At 23.8% G+C, this 20849-nt stretch overlaps 2 protein-coding genes across 5 annotated transcripts in view; one reads left to right on the top strand and one right to left on the bottom strand.

Moving 5' to 3' along the window:
• Positions 1-657: 657 nt before the first annotated feature.
• Positions 658-12880, top strand: LOC122505607 (zinc finger CCCH domain-containing protein 11A-like). Of its 4 annotated transcripts, none has more exons than XM_043617331.1 (6): positions 658-872; positions 1177-1276; positions 1838-1957; positions 2430-2607; positions 4730-4843; positions 11808-12880. In XM_043617331.1, exons 1-6 carry the CDS (start codon positions 673-675, stop codon positions 12593-12595), a joined length of 1500 nt encoding a protein of 499 aa, XP_043473266.1. In that variant the 5' UTR covers positions 658-672; the 3' UTR covers positions 12596-12880. The 4 variants fall into 4 exon arrangements, with proteins under 4 accessions (XP_043473266.1, XP_043473264.1, XP_043473268.1 ...); XM_043617329.1 differs by having other exon boundaries at positions 4727-4843; XM_043617333.1 differs by lacking the exon at positions 658-872 and adding an exon at positions 890-1040.
• A 4513-nt stretch (positions 12881-17393) lies between these two features.
• LOC122505636 (paired box protein Pax-6-like) overlaps positions 17394-20849 on the bottom strand; it is a 233798-nt gene continuing 230342 nt past the window's right edge. Inside the window, exon 10 of the mRNA XM_043617390.1 lies at positions 17394-18543. Coding sequence (XP_043473325.1) covers positions 18449-18543 — 95 coding nt within the window. The 3' untranslated portion in view covers positions 17394-18448. The remainder of the gene's footprint in view (positions 18544-20849) is intronic.

Genomic DNA, 20849 nt, shown 5'->3' with positions numbered 1-20849 from the left:
ATTCAATTTTAAGTGCCTGAGAAATTAAGTTCGATTTAATTACTTACACGCATTACAGAAACGAATAATGGAAATTTTTCAACGTCAATAATTGTATGAATTATATCAAAAATTCACTATATTTTAGTCGCAAGGAAAAGAGAGGTCATGTTTGAAATAATAATTACGGACTTCTTTTTTCGAAGAATATTTATTTGCAGTTATTATAATTTTGAATACTGTATATATATTATATATTTGAGTGTTGTAATAATAAATTACTATTTTACTATCAATTACCATTTCATTTTTATATGAAAATTCTCTTCGTTAAAGAAACTATTTTATTTATAATATTTAAAAGTTTAAAATAGTTCGTTTTCTCTATTTTTTAGTTTTTTTATAACCTATATTCAATATATTACATAAATGCATAAATTCTGCTTTTTAAAATTTGAAATCGTTTTCTTTCGAAAGAAATCAAAAATCAAAAATTTGAAATTAGAACACCATTCATAAAAAAATATTGGATATTCTAGATTATAAATAATAAAAATAGATAAAAATAGAAATAAGAAAATTGCAGAATTGCACAAACAGAAAATGACAAAGTGTGACACAAAGTTTGGTTGTTAAAACAGACTGAGAACTATATCTATATATATGTATTTTTGTATATTTGTATATAAAGAGATGTCATGTATACATATATACACATATAAAATACATAGTATAAAATTTCTCCTCTCCCCACCTTTCCTACTGGTTGGTCGTTCCTCTTCCTTCTTCCTTCTTTGCGTTCGCGTCGTCGCACGTCGTCGTATTGAGTGTGAATGTGTCGTATTGAGTGTAATTTCAAGTTATACTAAGAAAAAAAAACTTCTCGAAAGAGTGTAAGTATATACTTTGACAAAATCTTTTCCATAAATAATAAAAGAAAAAATGACCTTGCAATTCAAAACAAAATTAAAAACCCCCAATTTTCTTCAGTAATATTTCGATTGCTGTCAAAGAAAGTCTCTTGACTCGTAAAATTTCGACATCATGTTTCGTACGAAATGGTAACATTTCTCATGAATTTTTTTTTTACTTTTCATTTTCTTTTATAATATAGAACTTGTATCCTTTCACTAAAAATTAATAGTATATTTTCACAGTGGGTTTTAACTTTATTGGCTCCTTTTTTTTATTTTTCAGTAAGGAACACGATCACTCGTCGTTTTATAGGTTTTTACAAATGGAGCAAAACCAAAAGAACACGGACTGCTATTTTTATTATTATTCCAAATGCTCTAAGGTAAGAATGTTTAATCTTCATATTGATTTGAGAAAGTTTATTTATACATCCATGAGCGATAGAATGAGAGATATGTGAAATTTTATTCTACCATGTGTTGCGTGAGTAATCGTGGAAAAATTGAGGTTATGTCGGCCATGTTGAAGCTGCGGTTTGTGTATACGATAAAATTCCTTTTTTTTAGTTAGAGAGAAAAAAATTTTCACAAAAATGTGTTCGTGGGAAATTGAAAATTGTATTCCAAATGGGAAAATTTAGTCCTGATGGAAAGTAATTTTTTCCTTATAGGTTGAGTTCACTGTATAGTTTCCGTAGAATTTTTCTTATTGAACGTATTGCATTAAATTTTCCCTGGTATTAAAATGCCATGTGATCTCCAATTGCCATGTTTTTCATGACTTTTAATTTTCGTTATTTATTCTTTATTTTTTGAAAAACATTCTATATGAATCGCAGTAGAGAATTGTTTTCGCATTGCGATTCTATTAGTGGAATTTAATTTTACTATTGTTTCGTTTCGTTGAGTGAATGTTGGAAAATTAATTGAATTAAATATTGTAGGGAGATAACTGTGCGTTCCGACATGAACCATCAGCTTTGGGTTGCGAGACTGTTTGTTCCTATTGGCAGCAGGGAAGCTGCCTCAATGAGCATTGCAATTTTCGGCATATGGAATTAAAGGTAAAATTATTACGATTGGGGAAATTTTTTATTTAAAAATTTACAGCAAAAATTACCAAAGATTTTTTATTTTCGAAATTTTCACCAAAGTCGTGGAAAAATATTAAATTTCTAGAAATTCTAAGAAAAATTCTCGCCTTTTGGTGAAAATGGAAAATATTGATAAACTTACTGTCCTTGAATTTTTTTTCTCATTTTAAAAATACCAAAAAAAAGTTACAATTCCGATAAAAATAAAAAAAATTAATTTTTGTATTCAAAATAATTAAATTTTCGAAGAAGTTTCTAAAAATAATTCGAAATAATCGATTCTGGGAGTTAATTACAATTAAATTGATTAGAATTAATGGATTTTTCAATAAAATTTTACAAAAATTGAATTATTTAAAAAATTTTCAATTAAAATTCTTTTAAAAATTGATTTTAATTGTAATTGTAAATTGTAATTGTAAATTATTTTTTCGTACTTTAGAAAAATCGCAAGTCAATTCCTTGTTACTGGGAAGGACAACCAAGTGGTTGTATGAAACCGTACTGCCCATTTCTTCATAGAAATCCAAAACCTACACAGAATGCTGCTGTTAATCAGGTGAAAGTATCCGAAACGATTTCAACGAAGCCTGTCAATCAGGAATGGTCGACTCGTCAAGGTAAATCCTTCTAGTAAATATCTTTTTATTAATATTATTATATTAAAACATGGGGAAAAATTTGGTTCATGAAAAAGAAACGTGTCCAATTATTAATAAATTTTCTGTTGGATCTAGCCAATCAGAATCATTCCGGGAAAGTCAATTCATTTTTAAAAAGTTAAAATAAAATTCTTGTCAATATTTCAATTATCTTTATAAATAGCAAAATTCTTCGTCGAAATTTAATTATATTTAGGGATTTTTTATAAAATTCATTGCAAAATTCAATTATTTTCAGGAATTTTAATAAAATTGATTGCAACATTCAATTATTTTCATAAATAACAATATTAATAACAAGAATTCAGTTACTTTCATAAATAAGAATATTCATCACAAGAATTCAATTATTTTCAAAAGTAATAAAATCCTATTTTCAAAAATTTTAATAAAATTCATTGCAAAATTCAATAATTTGTATATCTATTATTTTAATAAAATTTTCCAAAAGAATTCAATTATTTAAAAACAATTTTGACAAAATTCTACGCGAATATTCAATTATTATCTAAAATAATAAAATTTTCATGGGGAAAAAGATTTTCACAAATATCAAATTTTCTTAGCAGGACTTGAATTATTTTCAAAATTTTTAATAAAAACTCTCTAAAGAATTCAATTGTTTTCAAAAGTAACAAAATTGATGTCAGAAATTCAATTATTTTTAAAACTAAAACTTTTAGCAGGAATTCATTATCTTTAAAAATTATAATAAAATTTCTCTAAAGAATTTAATTATTTTCAAAAATTTCATCAAACTCTTGTCAAAAATTTAATTATTTACAAACAACCATTTTTAGTAGAATTTCAATTATTTTCAAGAATAACAAAATTTGTAACAGAAATTCAATTATTTTCAAAAATTTTAATAAATCTTCTCTAAAGAATTCAATTATTTTCAAAAATAATAAAATTTGTGGCAGAAATTCAATTATTTTCTAAAATAACAAAATTCTTCGCAGAAATTAAATTATTTCCAAAAATAACAAAATTCTTAAAGGAAATCCAATTATTTTCAAAAATTTTAATAAAACTTCTCTAAAGAATTCAATTATTTTCAAAAATAACAAAATTTGTGGTCGAAATTAAATTCTTTTCAAATTTTTTTTAGAAAATTCTTCACAGAAATTAAATTATTACCAAGAATAACAAAATTCTTCAAAGAAATTTGTGGCCGAAATTAAATTATTTTAGAAAATAACAAAATTCTTCGCAGAAATTCAATTACTTTCGAAAATAACGAAATTTTTTGCAGAAATTTAATTATTTTAAAAATAACAAAATTTGTGTCACAAATTCAATTATTTTCAAAAATAACAAAATTTTAAAAAAGAATTAATTATTTTCAAAAACTTTAATAAAATTTCTCTAAAAAATTTAAATTTTTTCAAAAGTTTAATAAAATTCTTCATAGAAAATCAATTATCTCCGAGTCTAAGACTCGGAGTTATCGATTTCTTCATGTTTTACAATAATATTTCTATTAGTTATTGAATTTCAAAAGATTTGAATTTGAATGTTTTGAAAATCTTAATTCCTTTAAAAAAATAATAACTATTAAATATTTATTTAAAAATAGAAGTTATTGATGTTTTCGAATAATTTTATACCTTCAAAGAAATTTGTAGATGTAATAGAACATTTTTTTGGAGTATCTAATAATTTTTAGAGTAAATCAGAATGTTCTTTTGGGAAAAAGTCAAAATTTTTGTCTAGAAATCAGGGAAAAAGAAAATTAAATTTATTATTTAAATTTCTTTAGTGAAAAAGTGGAAATTTTGTCTGAAAATCAGGGAAAAAGAAAATTAAATTTAAATTTATTATTTAAATTTCTTTAGTGAAGCAGTTTAAATTTTGTCTGGAAGTCAGGGAAAAACAAAATTAAATTTAAATTTCTTTAGTGGAAAAGCCAAATTTTGTTTGGAGAACAGGAAAAAGTCAGGGAAGAACAACATTAAATTTTTGTTGTAACCCTGCAAAAGTATCAAAAAAGTAGAACCAAATTTTTTTCCAAGTCTATTCTCAGATGGGAAAGTGTTTGAACAATGATGATTAATGCAATACCGAATTGGTTTAGAAGACTCGAAATTCGATGCTAGTAGCACTGAATCCGATCAAGGACGTGGTAGCAGTGAAGCGGGCAGTTTCATTGGTAGTCCAGCAGTCGATCCTCTGATTGTCAACTTTGAAGAAGGTATGAGGCTTTACTAGCCCCCCCGCCCGTCTTTCAACCTACACTACCTCACGCCAGGCACTCTTTCCCTTCCATCTAGCACCTTGCGAATCCCAGGCAGCCTCACGCTCCCCGGTGTACCACCATCACCCAATCTCCCCGGTTCCAACGCCTCCACAAATCTAAGCGTAACCAATGTACAGAATTTGCAATCCTCGCCTTGTCATCATGCTCTCTCGTTTCCACCACCACCACAACCACCACCTCATCATCATCATCACCACCATCATCATCATCATCATCGACCCAATTTACACCATCACTCGCACGGTCCATCATTGCAAAATCAACAACCGAATTCTCCATTCCTTCAACGACCGAGTTCTCCACTCCTTCAACGGCCGAGCTCTCCGCTCCTTCAACGACCGCCATCAACCTCACCCAATCACTCGCAACAAACATCACAAGCGCAGGCCTCGAGATATCCGTTTCCGTTTCTCGGTTTTGCACCCTATCGTCGATTTTGAAAAAAGTGTGTAAAAGGAGGATTTTGCAAATGTCTTTGACTAAAAAAAAAAATAAGGCCTGCCAAATCTGTATATTTTTCTGGCTAAAACTAGAGTTTAACAAAAAAAAAAACACGAATTAGATAGTTGAAATTTTCTTTTTTCTTCTGCTTCCAAAAGAAGCTTTCTCGATTAATTAAATTTTTCCGTTTTGTTAGTACACACAAAAGACTGAAAAAGTGTTTTCAATTTTGAAATTCAATCTGCCGTTCAAACTAAAAACCTACTAATCACTATTTTCGTCAAGAAAAAAAGTCTACTAGGTTTTTACTTTGCCCGGCAGAATATTTATTATATTATATTTTTCTAGGGACTATATCCGAATTTATTGTTTTTTGGCCCGGTGCCAATTTTGTTTCTTTATTGTTCTATTTTTCATTTTTGAAATTTAATTCTTCTTTTCCAGAAAGATAGTTTTGCAAGAAAATTTGCAACACAAAATTTCTTTCGTTTTTCTCCCAAAGACTAGAAACAAGGAGCTGAAACTAAAATCGAATAAAACAGCAATGTGATAGAAAAGAACATAAGAATCTTCTGTCTTTTTTCACCTCTGAGGCTTTGCGCGGTAACTAATTTTGAGCATTCTGCGCATATTAATACGCATGCGCTGATAATTCAGAAAATTCTGACAAAGCCCCAAATAGTTTCACCTTCTTCTCTTAGCTTTTTCTCTAGAAAAACGATAAAAAAAATCTTTCTTGAAAAGAATTCCAAGTTATGAAAAATATATTACGAAAAAAGTATATTTCTCCTTTTTGTCAATCAATTGTTATTCATTGGCTTAAAATTCTAAGAGTAATGATAAAATTTTTGATATTAACAAAAAGCTTGTTTTAACGTAAAGAGAAAAAAAAAAAATTCAGAAAAGGAAGAAAAAAAAGTGCTCAGATACGTCTCCCAGCCATATTTTACACTATATAAATATATATAAATGCCTTCATATGTTTTGGCTTCTCACGCGACTCTACAACGGCCTGGGATATCGCGCGTTAATCAGTAAAAAAAAAATTGTAATGAGCACTGTAAAAAATAAGTTATAAAAAAAAAATAATCGATAAAAAACTTAGTAATAATCTAGAAAAAAAGGGTTTTATTAACAATGTAGGATATTGTACTCGGTTTTCATTTTTCTCTCGCACTTGCATTTTGCAATAAACTTGTAATCATCGAGTAGGTTACAAATTAAAGGGAAAAAGAAGTTAAGGAAGTTTCCCGACAAAAAAGATCGGAACAAAAGTTACAAATTCGATGTAATTTCGTATTTTAAATTCTATTTTTGTGCAAGGTTCGGAGAATTTAATTTTCTACAATTTTGAAAGTTGCATTTTGAATTAAAAATACAATTTTGTCAGTAGAAAACACGAGAAACACTTTCGGTAAACATAATCTAAAATTATCCATATTTTCTCGATGGCAAAATTGTACTTTTGGTAATTCGAATGCAACTTTTTGCCTAAAAGGTAAAAAATTAAATTTGTTTTTGCTGAATTCTTAACGTTTCTTATGAAACGTAGAAAACATTAAATTAATGTATAATTTTTGACAATAAGGTTAAATATAAATCATTTTTGCTCCACGCCAGTTAAACACTACTACTCTTTCTTTTAAAATACGAAATTCTGACATTTGAGTAATTCGGAGTAACTTTTGTTTTGGTTCTGACTGTACGTGAGATTCCTCCTTGAAAAGAGTTCCAATTTAATAAATTGAAAGACGAAATAAAAATTATAAATTAAAGAAAAAAAAATAGTTACAATTTACAGAAAAAAATACAAATATAGAAAAAAGAATTGAAGAAAAAATGCACCCAAAACGCGGCTTCTTTTTTGGAAAAACATTTCATTCTCTCTCAAGTTTTCGAACACACGAAATATTTGCACTTTGTAAAAAAAAGAAGTGTTCCCGCGGATTTATTGGTAGATTCTCCTTTCTTTTAGTCTCGAGGAAACACAGATCCACTGAAAATGTATTTTTTTAGTTTTTCTTTTTTCGAAATGTGACGCGCTCCCAAGAGAGGCAAAAAGCGAAAAATTTGAGGTTATGTTTATAAACGTTCGGAGCGGAAGTAGGGTTGTGAGTGATGAAACGTTTCATTGAAACAATGAAACTTTCATTTGAAAGTTTCAATGTTTCATAAGCGAAAGTTTCATTAATTTCATGAAACATTGAAGAACCAATAATTAAGCTTTATTTGCACATGCGCAGTTGTCAGTTTAGGTTAGATAATCTCTAGAAATTTTAGGTTAGTTCGAAACAATTTAATGAAAATTTTTTGTTTACATCCGAAAACACGAGAGTAGTTATGTTAATATTAACTAAAAATTACCTGAAATATTACCTCTAACGAGTGACTTAAAATTAAATTATTAATATATTTTTTAATTATTTATTTTATTTATAAAAATTAAAGAAAGATATTAAAGTAAGTAATAATACTTCATGTTTTTGACAACAAAATATGCGTTAATTATTATACTTTCTTGCATTGAATTTGAAATTTCCCGCTTAAAACTTGAAACTTTGAAATGTTTCATGAAGCAATGAAACTTTCATGAAACATTTCATTTTCCAAAGTTTCATGAAACTTCACAACCCTAAGCGGAAGTAACAAAAATAGGATCAATTACTCAAGTTAGTTTAACAGTTGACGAAAAATTACTTTTCGGATAACAAACAAGCGGTTTGTCACAGGAATTTTATGGTTTTTGCTAAAAAATCGCTTTTTTCCGCAAATTAATTTTTCGTTGATTGCCGATTTTGAAATAATTCGAATTTCATTTAAATCCCTTCTGAAAAAAGACAGTAATTTCAAAAATGAACTTTCAATCGAGATAATCGAAAATCGAGACGAACATAACCTATAAATCATAATTTCGACAACAAGTATTTTTTGGACGCGCGTCACTGTGAAAAAGAGATAAAAATGTCATTAAAAAGCAAAAAGAGTGCCACAGAGTTGTGTTTAGAATGAGTGAGAAAACCTTTTTTTGTTTTGTCATTTATTTGTAGAAAATATTTTTTCTTCCTGTTGTTATCATAGACGTAGGAGCATATGGATGGAGATAAAAGTATCAACTTGGGGACAGACTTAGTGATTGGAAGGAGAAAACTTGTGTACGGCCGAAGCAGTCATATTAAGAAAAAAAATTTATCCTTTTCAATTAGCTCCGTGTTTTTTTTTATTTTTTTTTTTTTTAAATTAACTGCTGAAAAAAAACATGGGACCTAGCTCTATCCATTTATTCTTACGCCCATGGTTTGCCCCTTATCCCGAACATTTTTTTTCTATAAAAAAAAAATTTTCTGTGTCAACAAAAACAAAAAAAAATTTCTAATAAAAGATAAAATCTCAATAAAAATAAATTTTCTATCAAATAGAAAAAAAACTCAAAAAAAAAAATTTCTAATCTAAAAAAATTTCTATTATCAATAATAGAAAAAAAATTTCAATTTTGTAATAAATTTTCGAATTTAAATACATTTTATAGCGAAAAAAAATGAACAAAGAAGAATTTTTTTAGTGAAAAAAAAATTATTTTTTGTCTTTTTCGGGATGAGGGTAATTTATACGAAAAAAAGCTTGATTATTGCGAAATGAGGATCAAGGAAAAAGTAATTTAATTATATTATTATAATAAAAGAATATAAATAAATAATTACTGACTGTAATTATTTAATTATACTGTATATGTAAATTAAAAAAAAAACAGGGAAAGAGAGACAATTTCACGCATAATATAGAAAATTAGGAAACTTTATACATGAAAAAAATGAGGCGTACGGCATAATTATAAATATATTATATAATTATTATTCTATGGTTAAGTACTAAAAAAAATAGTAATTATCCTCGTTTCAACGCCTTAGAAAAGCACCACATTTTTCTTTTTTCTAGAGGGAAAAAAATCGAATTTATTTTCCAAAGGGAATTTTTCCCTTTAAATTTAGTTTTTAAAAATGAAATTGGAAATTAATTGCAATTAGTTTAATTATTAATTAAACTATTGAAACTTGAACTTTTTCTTGGGAAAATTAAATTAAAAGTCGAATTTTTTCGAAAAATTTCGAAATTAATGTTAATTAATTAAAATTAGTTTAATTATTAATTAAAATTTAATGAAAGCGATTTTTTTTCGAAAAATTGTATATTAATTGAAATTAGTTTAATTATTAATTAAACTTTTTATAGAAGTTAAATTTTTTCGAAAAAGTAAAAATTAATGGCAATTAAAAATTAATTAATAGTTTAATTATTAATTAAAATGTAATAAAAGTGATTAAAATTTAATTATTAATTATAAAATTGAAAAAAGTATAAGTTTTTCGAAAAATTGAAAATTGATGGAAATGAATTTAAAATTAGTTCATTAATGAAACTTTTAATGAAAGTTATTTTTTCGAATACAAAATTATAGTTATTTAATTAATCAAATGTGTGGTGGCGTTGTGAAAATTTTTTTTTATTTCGAATAATTTTTGTTTGTTTTTTTTTATTTTTCGTTGCGAAAAGAAAAACTGTTTTCCCCGGTTATAAAATTTGTGAATTTATAATAAAAATAGCACGAATTTTTCTTAAAAAAAAAAAATAAATAAATAAAGCTTTTGTCTCACCGAGAGTGAGTCTTTAGTGCGAGTGTTTGAGAGCGAGAGGTAGAGTGTGAAAAAGTAACCATTTTTATTATATTGTTCCATATTTGGAATAATTTTGATAAGGTAACTCTATTATTAACGTTACGAGACAATCGATACTAAAAATTTGCCTAAATCAAAACAAAAAAAATACGAAAATTAATAAAAAAAATAGCTTCTTTTTTTTGTCAAAAAATTTCTAGAAATCTACTTTATTGATCTCTCGTACCGTCGATAAAATTGCCATTGATAATCTCTGCATAATCAATGTTCGTTAATTGATTATAAATTTAGAGAAGAGAAACTGGACTTTCAAACTTCTCTTTAATTATTAACAATTAAAAGGAATTCAATTTTTCCTTTTATTTGTCTAAAAAAAAAATAAATAATTTTTTTTTGCGCCGATAATTTTCGGCGATAGAAAAATGCTTATTTTCATATATGTATATTTATATGTACATGTATGTATAATAATATATATATATGTGAAAAGAAAAAAAAATTAATCGAATGTAATCGCGTTAGAGTTCAAGAAAATTATTTAAAATATTTTTCTCTTTATTTTTAACTTGTGTTCGTGATTTTTGAAATGGTTTTTTCTATATAAAAAAAAAGTTTTTACCATTCCCTTTCCATTCGTGTATATATATATATATACATAAATATATATAAAAAAAATACCAATGCGCATTTTTTTTGGATCATTGAAATGATTCTTTGTACCTACAATAATCGATGTTAAACACCTTTGCAATTATAATACATATAATGTGTTTTTCTCTGGTGTAATTATCAAAGATTATGTACTATATATGGTTCTGTACAACTATGCAGTGGCAATTGTAAATATTTTCCAGGAAAAAGGGCCGAATGTCGATAAGGAAGAATTTGACAGTTACCAACAAAAGTGAAATATGAAAAAAATATTTTTTAGATTATGTTTTTCTTTCTTTTTTTTTGCTTTTGGGAAAAGGGAAAAAATAATATTTTAAAAAGAAAAAAAAAGTTTTTATTTGTAAATTATTGCTTTTGCCACTGAATAGTTTTGCGGCGAGGATAAATAAAAAAAGTTGTATATTGAGAGAAGAGAGAAAAAAGAGAATAAGCTAATGCGCATTATTATATGAATCGATGTAAGCGAATGGAAATTAATAATTTTCATTGAGGCGATATTTGGATTTCAATAAACTTGATAACTCGAAACAAATGCTTTTTGCCTTAGAGATTGGCCAGAGTAGCGTCAAAGTGTTCCAATTAGTCGGGTTTTTTTCTATTCAAAAAGCATAAAAAAGTTTGAAAAAAAAGATTTGAAGAATTTTAGAAACAATTGGAAATTTCACGATACTAGGGCCACTTGTTTGTTTTTTAATTGACTTTTTCCTCATCCATTTTTTTTACCAGCGTGAAAAAGATTTTTAATTCCATTTTAATGATTTTAATTCAATTCAATTCGAAAAATAAAATGTAAATTTAAATTTTTGAGGTTATGAAATGTATTTTTTTCTTGCAAATTTCTTCTTTTCGAAATTGTCAATTTTTTTTTTGGAGAAATAAGAAAATTTTCGTTTTATTTCTATTAATAATAAAAACAATGTAAGAAAGTAATTGCTTCTTTAGTTTAATGGAAATCTACGATAAAAAGAACGTCTAATGTCAACTGTCAAAAAGTAAGTAAACTAGGTTATAAGGAAATTCTAAAAAATGAAACAAAATTCCCCAGGCGTGAGGTTATAGGAGAGAAAGACAAAAGTTTTGAATTCCGAATCAATATACAATCACCTTGTTTACAGAATCCGATAGCGAAGGAGGTTGTTCGCCAGTAAAGCGGAAGTCGAGGGTGGCGTATTGCAAAACTTACGAGGAAATTCGTCTCGAGGAAATTCAAGCGGAGAGCGCGGCATTTTATTCCTATCAGCCGGACGATTATTTGGGTTCGAGTGGAGGGGGGAAATTTAAAAAAACAACAACAATACGCACACAAAGGGAATCACCGCTTTATTCCAGGCTGGACACAACAACAACAATTTCAGATCAGCAGCCGTCAGTTAATTTAAATTTTAAAATATTAACCCTCGAGGAAATTCGTCGAAGGAAAATTGAGGCGACATCTACAGACGATAGAAATAAAAAAACAAGTGACAATAATCAGTCAACGGAGGAATTTTTAAAGGACGCAATGAAAACTTTAGAGAAATTAAAGGCAATGAATAGTGAAAGACGAGAAATTACCAAAAGAAAATATTCCGAATTGGAAGACATCGAGGAAATAAGGAAAAGTAAAATAACGAAAATTAACGATAATAAAGTTCCACCTGTCAGATTGCGAAGAACATTGAAATTTTCCGACAATACCAGTGAGGTAAAAATCGAAAATCCAGAAGTGAATTTTACAAAAGTTGAAGTTAGAGTTTGTGATAGTAGCACTGCCGAGGACGATGTGCCGAGTAAAATTCATAATGTCGGGAAAATTTCCGTCTCTACCGAAACAAAGAATTTCTGTGATAATTCGGAGAAAACTAGCAATAACACAATTGCCGAGGAGGATGACATTTTAAAAGATATCGACGCATTGTTATAAAAACAACATAGTAAAAAAAAGTGACAACAGTAAAACTAAAAGTAAGTTATTTGACTCTTTTTTTTCTATCACAAAGTGGTATTTTTTCAAAGGATATAAACGATATAAAGTTATATTTCCAAACATGAAAAAACGGAAATCAACGAAAAAAAATTTTAAAAAAAGGGTAAAATGATAAATGAGATTTTAAATATTTTCCTTTTTTTTTAAAGAATAAGTGATAATTTTTAAATATTCGTCCTTTAACAAAAGTGATATTATAGAGAAAAATTTTACATAATTTTTCTAAGAGAATTTTTAAGAAATATAATTAGTAAGAATAAAAAAAAAGATAATTAATAAGAATAAAAGAAAGATAATTAATAAGAATAAAAATATAAATAATAAGAATAAAAATATAAATAATAAAAATAAAAATATAATTAATAAGAATAAAAATAAGGAAATAAGAAAAATAAAACTAAGAAAAATTAAAATTATAATAAGAAATGAAAGAATGATATAAAAGTAGAAATACTCTTATGAATAATGTACACGAACACCAAAAATATAAGAATAATTCCCATAAGTATTATTTAGAAAGCTTGAAAAAAAATTTCGAATAATTATTTCCTATAGTATTAATTATCAACAGTAAATACTAAAAATATCGAATTAATTAACGAATTTAATTGGTTTTCGGTTAGAATTAATTTTCGAAAATTGAATTTTCGAATTTTAATTAATAATCGAATTAAATTGATATTTTAATTATTAATATTTAAGAGTATAATTTAAATATAACCTCAAAAGGCTAAATAAAGAAAAGGAAAAAAAGTAAATTAAGTAAATTAAGAAAACAAAAAAAGAAATAAAAATCAAACTATACAAAAAATATTGTAAAAGTAAACAAAATGATATATATTTTTTGAAGAATCGTTAAAGCAATTTTATAGAACAATAATTATTTTCAAAATTGTTATTATATTATTAATAATTATAATAATAAATTATAAATAATTAAAATAATAAATGATCTATAATAAATAATTATAGATTGTACATAATATAGATGTTTGTTAAAAATAATTTGTCTAATATTTCGCGGTAATTTTTTATCCTCAATATTTAAATGTGTAAATATTTTTTAGACAGACTATTTTTAACAAACAATATATAGAATTTTTATTTTTGTTTTTTTTTATTAAAAACGAGTAAAATATTCTTTTTGAAAAGTAAGAAATTGTGTAATTATAAAAATATTGTTAATTGAAACTAATTTCTTTTAAGAAATTTAATTTCTTTTAAAAAAATTAATTTTCTGTAAATTTTTTTATATTCAAAAAGAAACAATTTTTTTATATAATTAAAAAGGAAACAATTTTTAATTATTTGTCACAACCGAAAAAAATTCATTAGTGGATTTTTTTCTTTCTTCTTATTTTTTTAAGAAATAGAATTTACTTAAAATTTTTCTATATTTAAAAAGAAACAAATTAGAATTAATTTTCACAATCGAAAAAAAATTCATTATTGAATCTTTTCTTTCAATTAATTAAATTTTCATAAAAAAAATAATTAATAATGCAAATTAATTTTCATAATTATTTCTTTTTTAATTACCAAAAATATGGCCTTGAATATTAATATAATTGTTTTTCTCTAAATATAAAAAAATTGTTTCTTTTTAAATATACAAAACAAAAATTGTTCTTTTTTTAAATGGAAAAAAATTGTTTCTCTTTAAATAGAAAAAAATTGTTTCTTTTTAAATATAGAAAAAAATTTTCAGTTTGTATAGAAACTTTTTTTTAATAACTTTGTATAGTTAATTATAGTATTCAAATTTTGTAAAGGAGAATTATTTTCATTGCAGTATTCGTTATTTTTTAAAGGTGAAAAAAAAATTAATTTTCGTTGATAAGTAAATTTTTCTGAATAGAAATTTTTAGGGGGAAAAATTTTGAAGTACAAAGATTAAACAATATATGTGTACTTATATTGTTAGAAAATTCATATTTTAAAATTTAAAAAAAGGGCCCACTGAAAAATGTACAGAAGTAAATTTTCTGGAAATTTATCGTGTATATTACATATTGTAATAAAAAAATGCAAAAAATTGCATTATACATTTTTGTAAATTGTGAAAATTATAAAAATATATTATAATTAGATAGTAAACTACCTGACTGTTAATTATATTTAAACGAAAATAATAATTCTTTTTCAGAAAAATGTTTTAAAAAAAGTTTATTTTTTATTTTTTTCTATAAAACTCGGAAGTAATTTGCAATTTTTGCCACAAAAAAAATTTTTTTTTCAGCAAAATTGAGAAGAAAAGTTGAAAAAGTCACAAATTTTGAGTCGCCTTTTCTTAAAAATAATTGAAAAAAGTCGAAAAAGTCTTCTTGGACTTTAATCTTAAATAATAAAAATAAAAAAAAAATCTTAACGATTAATTGAAGGGAAATTTATCACAAATCAATTTTTATTTTTGTTCCTTCTTTATTTTTCTTTCGATTCATAAAACTTGCACCGGTCAACTTACAATGAGTACTTAAAATTATTTTCAACTATATTCATTTTTTTTCATATATATATATTTATTTATTTATATATTTATATTTTTATTTACGAATTTTTACTATACATTCAAATGACTGCCGATACATCCCGGTTCACACAAAAACGATTTTTCGGCTTTTTTTTTAATTCATTACATGAATATAAATAAATATTGGCGATATCGACTTAGAATAAGTATTTTTTTTGTTATTTTAACTGTGTAATAATCATTTATCAAAGGGGAGAGAGAAGGAAGTTTTTTGTTTGTTATTTTTCTAAGTCGTGGAAATCGATTACGTGTGAAAAGGATTTTTCTATAGAAAATGATTCGTACTTAAAAAAAAAGTCAAGTTTTTTTCGATTCCTAAATGGCGAAAATTAAAAAACACTCCGAAAATGTTAATTACAATTTTTTTGTGAAGTTATTTACAAAAATATTTTCAATTTTTCGTTTTTTAAAATACGTATCATTTTCTATTGTTCATAATATTAAATTACAGGGTTGCCACAGGTCGCGAAAATTAAAAAAAAATTATTAAAACTCGTCTAAAGAATTCAATTATTTAAAATATTATTGATAACATTCTTAATAAAAATTCAATTATTTTCACAAGTAATCAAATTTTTTACTTGAATTATTGATAACATTCTTTATAAGAATTCAATTTTAAGAAATATTCAATTATTTAAGAAATTAATTATTTTTATAATTAAATAATTGAATTTTCGTAGAACTTTCTAATAAAAATTGATTTAAAAATGTATTTCAGTTGTAAGTTTAATTAATAATTTAAAAATAAAATTTTGCTCCGAAATTCAATTATTTTCTAAAATTTTTAAAAAATTCTTTATGAAATTTCAATTATTTTCATAAATAGTTGAATTTCTTGAAAGGAATACATTTTTTTGCATAAATTGTTAAATTTTTCAACAATTTAATTTCTTGAAAGAATTCAATAATTGAATTATTATTATTATTCTCAATATTCAACTTTAATAAGTTTTCTCCAAAAAATTCAATTATTTTTAAATGTTCTAAAAAAATCCTTTTTAAAAATTTGATTATTTTTTTTATAAAATTTTAATTCAATTCCTTGAAAAAGTCAATTAAAAAATGTTTACTAAAAATATGCAAAACAATTCAATTCTATTCATAAATTTTAATAAAATTTTTTTTAAGAATTTAATTATTTTCATAAATAACACAAAATTCTTTAAAAGAATTCAATTATTTACAAAAAAATTTTAATATAATTCGTTGCACGAATTCCATTTTTCCAGGAATAATTAAATTCTTCAAAAGAATTCAATTATTTTCAAAAATTTTAATAAAATTCTTTAAAAGATTTAAATTATTTTCATAAAAAGTTAAATTTGTCTAAAGAATTCCATTATTTTCAAAAACTTTATTAAAATTTTTTGAAATTTAAATAATAAAATTTTTTACAGGGATTCAATTATCTTCATAAAGAATAATATTCTATTTAGGAATTCATTTATTTTCATAAAATGATAATTCATCGTAGAATTTCAATTGTTTTTAATACAATTTTAATCGAATTCCTCGAAAAGTTTAAGTATTCTTAAAAATTTTATTGAAATTTGTCAAAAGAATTCAATTATTTAAAAAAAATTTGCCAAGTTCTTTATAAGAATTCAAATTTTCACAAACATTAAATTATTTATTACAATTATTTAAATAAATTGTGTCAAGTTTTTTATAAGAATTCAAATGTTAACAAATATTTAATTATTTAATAAATAATTTATTTTTGTATTTAAATAATTGAATTCTTGTAGAATTTTTCTAATGAAAATTGATTTATAAATGAAGTTTAGTTAAAAGTTGTAGATAATAATAAATTGAATATTAAAAACATTATAACGTGAATTTTTAGAAATAATTGAATTTTCAAAATGTTTTAAATTAAAATCTTTGAAAATCTGAATTCTTTATTCTTTTAATTAACAATTCTGACAAACTATTTTTTTTATAATTATTTAAAGTCTTTATTTTCTAATATAATATTTAATTAAAGAATTTCAGAATAATCAAAATTTCTTTTTTAATTGAATTGGAAATAAATGAATTTGTAAATTCTTAAAAAACTTTTTCAAAAATTATTAAAAATAATTTATTTAAAGAAGAATTTTAGTTAAAAATTTTCACTTAAAGAAATTCTTAAATAAATGTAATAAAACTTTTTTTTTTTGAGTATCTAATTATTTTTCGAATAATTATGGAAAATTTAGGGAAAAAGTTAAAATCTTGCCTAGAAATCAGAAAAAATCAGGAAAAAACAAATTTTTTGTGGCAACCCTGAATTAGCAACTTGAAAAAGTTTTTAATCGAAAAAACAGATTTTTATAAACACAAGGTTCTAAGCATTTGATGCCTTTTGAACCCATTTTTTTCGAAAACTGATTTTACCGTTTCGAAGCTTCTGGCACGAAAAAAGTGAGTAAATAACATTGATTTAGTTTAATGTGATGAAATTACAGGGAAAGGATAAGTTACTGTGTGCTATAAATTACTGGGGTGCGTATTTGACACAATTGCAGTCGTTACAATGATAATACAATTAATAATGTTATAACAGATCGCAGAGTTGTATTTTTTTTAAGCTCACAGAGTAAAATTACTCTTTATTATTTTTTTTTTTCAAGAAAAAAGTGAGTAATTATCGATCGAGCTACTAATTTTTTTTTATCGGCATTTTTAGTGTCATCGGTCATCAATCAAAGATCAATTTGTACCAATTTATGTGTGCCGCTTGGGCCGAAAAAATCCATTTTTGCCTAACTAAATTATTTGTATGTACGTATTGGCCGCGACTTAAGCGTCATTTCACGGTGACTTATACATATCGTATTAAAAAGTCTGATTATTTTACACATATATCCTATTAAAAAAAAAAACTCCCAAAAAGAAGTTTATTAAAAAAAAAATCACAAAAGTGAAAGAACTAAAATTTGCCACTGGTATTGAATATATATATATAGTTGTGTGATTTTTTTTAAAAAAGATACTTTCAATAACTAGTTACGTACAATTTGTTCCTAATGTGAAAAAATTTTTTTTTCTTTTAATTTTGCTACATTCTTTTTTTTAAATTTAAGAATTGGTTTTCTTTTTTGTGAAGAGACGCGAGACCAAATCGACTATTATTTAAGACGACCTTCATCTTGGAGAGTGCAACATTTTATCTGTAAGTTTCGATTTTTTTTGGTGTTAGAAAAAAAATCGTTTTGGTGATGAGATAAAATGAAGATCTACGAGGTGGAGGTCGATGTAGAAGACCACCACGGTCACTGCAACCTTGGAGACCAATATTGTGCAGCCATATCTGGTGCTGGTTGCCCTGGCACTGCGATTGGCACGCTCACACCGGGTGATATTAAACCTGAAATTCAGAAATTTATTTATTATTTTTTTTGTTTTTCATTGCGAGGAATTTATGTGTTTCATTTTGAGATTAATTTAAAGCATGGTTAAAATTGTTACTTTGAAAATTATAATTTATTATAAAATTATAATATTATTATCAATTATTATTATGAATAAAGGTGTAAAAAAAATAACTAATTTATAATTAACTTATAAATTAACTTGTGAATTAAGTTAAATTGATTAATTAATTAATTGATTAATTAATTAATTAATTAATTAATTAACTTGTAAATTAGCTTTATGAATACTTCAAAATGAAAGTTTCAGGCTTCGCATTCGTTAATTAATTAAAAACAAAAAATTCTTCAAAAATACAATTAAATTTCAAAATAATTTCTAAGTAAAAGAAATGAAACTAAAAATTCTGTCAAAATATAAAATTCAAATAATTATTTCAACAAAATTTAACAAAATTTCCATTTTTTCAATTATTTTGCAATTATTATCGGGAATTCAGTTGAATTCACTTTTACAACAATTAAATTAAAATTTAGAGAAAAAATTTAATTTTTTAGAATTATTATTCAAATTTTTGAAAAAATAATCAACTTTCTTTTTAAATTGTTCAAAAATATACATTTAAGAAATTCAATTATTTTCGAAAAGTTTCATTACGTATATATATTGAAGAAAATTGAAGTAATTATTAATTTTTAAATAAAATTGCATTTTTTGAGAAATTCATTTAAAATTGTTGTCAAAATAATTGAAATTCTGCGATGAGTCTTATCATTTTGGAAAATAATTGGAATTTTTGCAAACAAAATTTTATTAAAATCTTTAAAAATAGTTGAATTGTTGAAAAGAATTTTATTATTTGTAAAAATAATTGAATTCATGCAGTGAACTTTTTTTTTTTAAATTTCTTGAAAATAATTGAAATCTTTCGAGAAATTTAACTATTTTATGAAAATAATTGAACTAATTCGAAGAATTTAATTATTCTTGCAAATAATTGAAATCTTTCGAGAAATTGAATTATTTTTAAAAAAAATTAAATTTTTGCAAAGAATTTCATTAAAATTTTTGATTATAATTGAATTAGTTCGAAAATTTTTATGAAACAGTTTTTTAAATAATTGACATTTTTTAAGAAATTGAATTGAAATTGTATGAAAAAATAGCCAAATTTTTTAAAAAACATTTTCAAAAGAATTGAATTTTTTGGAGAAAAGTTATTAAAATTGTACATTAAAAATAATTGAATTCTTTCGAGAAATTAAATTATTTATGAAAATAATTGAATTCTTTTAATGAAATGGAATAATTCAATCAAAAAATTCAATTATTTATGAAAATAATTGAATTTTGAACACAAATTTTGTTACTTTTGAAAGTAATTTAATTTTTTTTGAGAAATTTTATAAATTAAAAATTTGAAATCAATTCAATTTTTGGGACAAATTTTGTTATTTTTGAAAATAATTAAATTTCTGTAACAAATTTAGTTATTTTTGAAAATAATTGAATTTTTTAGAGAAATTTCATAAAAATTTTTGAAAATAATTCAATTCCGGCTAAAAATTGGGTAATTTTTGAAAATAATTGAATTTCTGTAACAAATTTTGTTATTTTTGAAAATAATTGAATTTTTTAAAGAAATTTTATAAAAATTTTGGAAAATAATTGCATTTCTCCAACAATATTTGTTATTTTTTAAAATAATTGAATTGTTTAGAGAAATTTGTCCTTCTTTCGTGAAAATAATTAAAATCTCATAAGGTGAGAACTTTAAATCATTTATATTATTTATGAAAATAATAGAATTCTTGCAATTAATTTTATTAAAATTTTTCTGATAATTTAATATCCTAAGAAGAATTTTGTTATTTATGAAAATAATTAAATTCTGATTCTGAATTTTATTAAATTGATTTGAAAAGAAAGTAATTCGTGCCAAGAATTTCAAAATTTTTGATAATAATTGAATTTAATGTGAAAAATTTAAATATTTATAATTTTTGAAAATAATTGAATTCTTAAGAAGAATTTTATTATTTACGAAAATAGTTAAATTTCTGAAAAGAATTTTATTATTTATATAAATGAAAATAATTGAATTCCCGTAAAAATTGTATTATTTGTTAAAATAATTAAATTCTTGTAAAGAATTTCATTAAACATTTTTTTTAATGATTTTTTCAAAAAATGTTTATAAGAATTGTATTTTAAATATATATAAAAATATAATTCTATTTATAAATAGAATTTATAAATAGGAATTCTATTTATAAATAGAATTCCTGTAGAAATTTTATT

This window comes from Leptopilina heterotoma, unplaced genomic scaffold, assembly GCF_015476425.1.
Source record: "Leptopilina heterotoma isolate Lh14 unplaced genomic scaffold, ASM1547642v1 Lhet_361, whole genome shotgun sequence".
Classification (NCBI taxonomy): Eukaryota; Metazoa; Arthropoda; class Insecta; order Hymenoptera; family Figitidae; genus Leptopilina; species Leptopilina heterotoma.
This window is presented reverse-complemented; position numbering and strand designations above follow the sequence as displayed.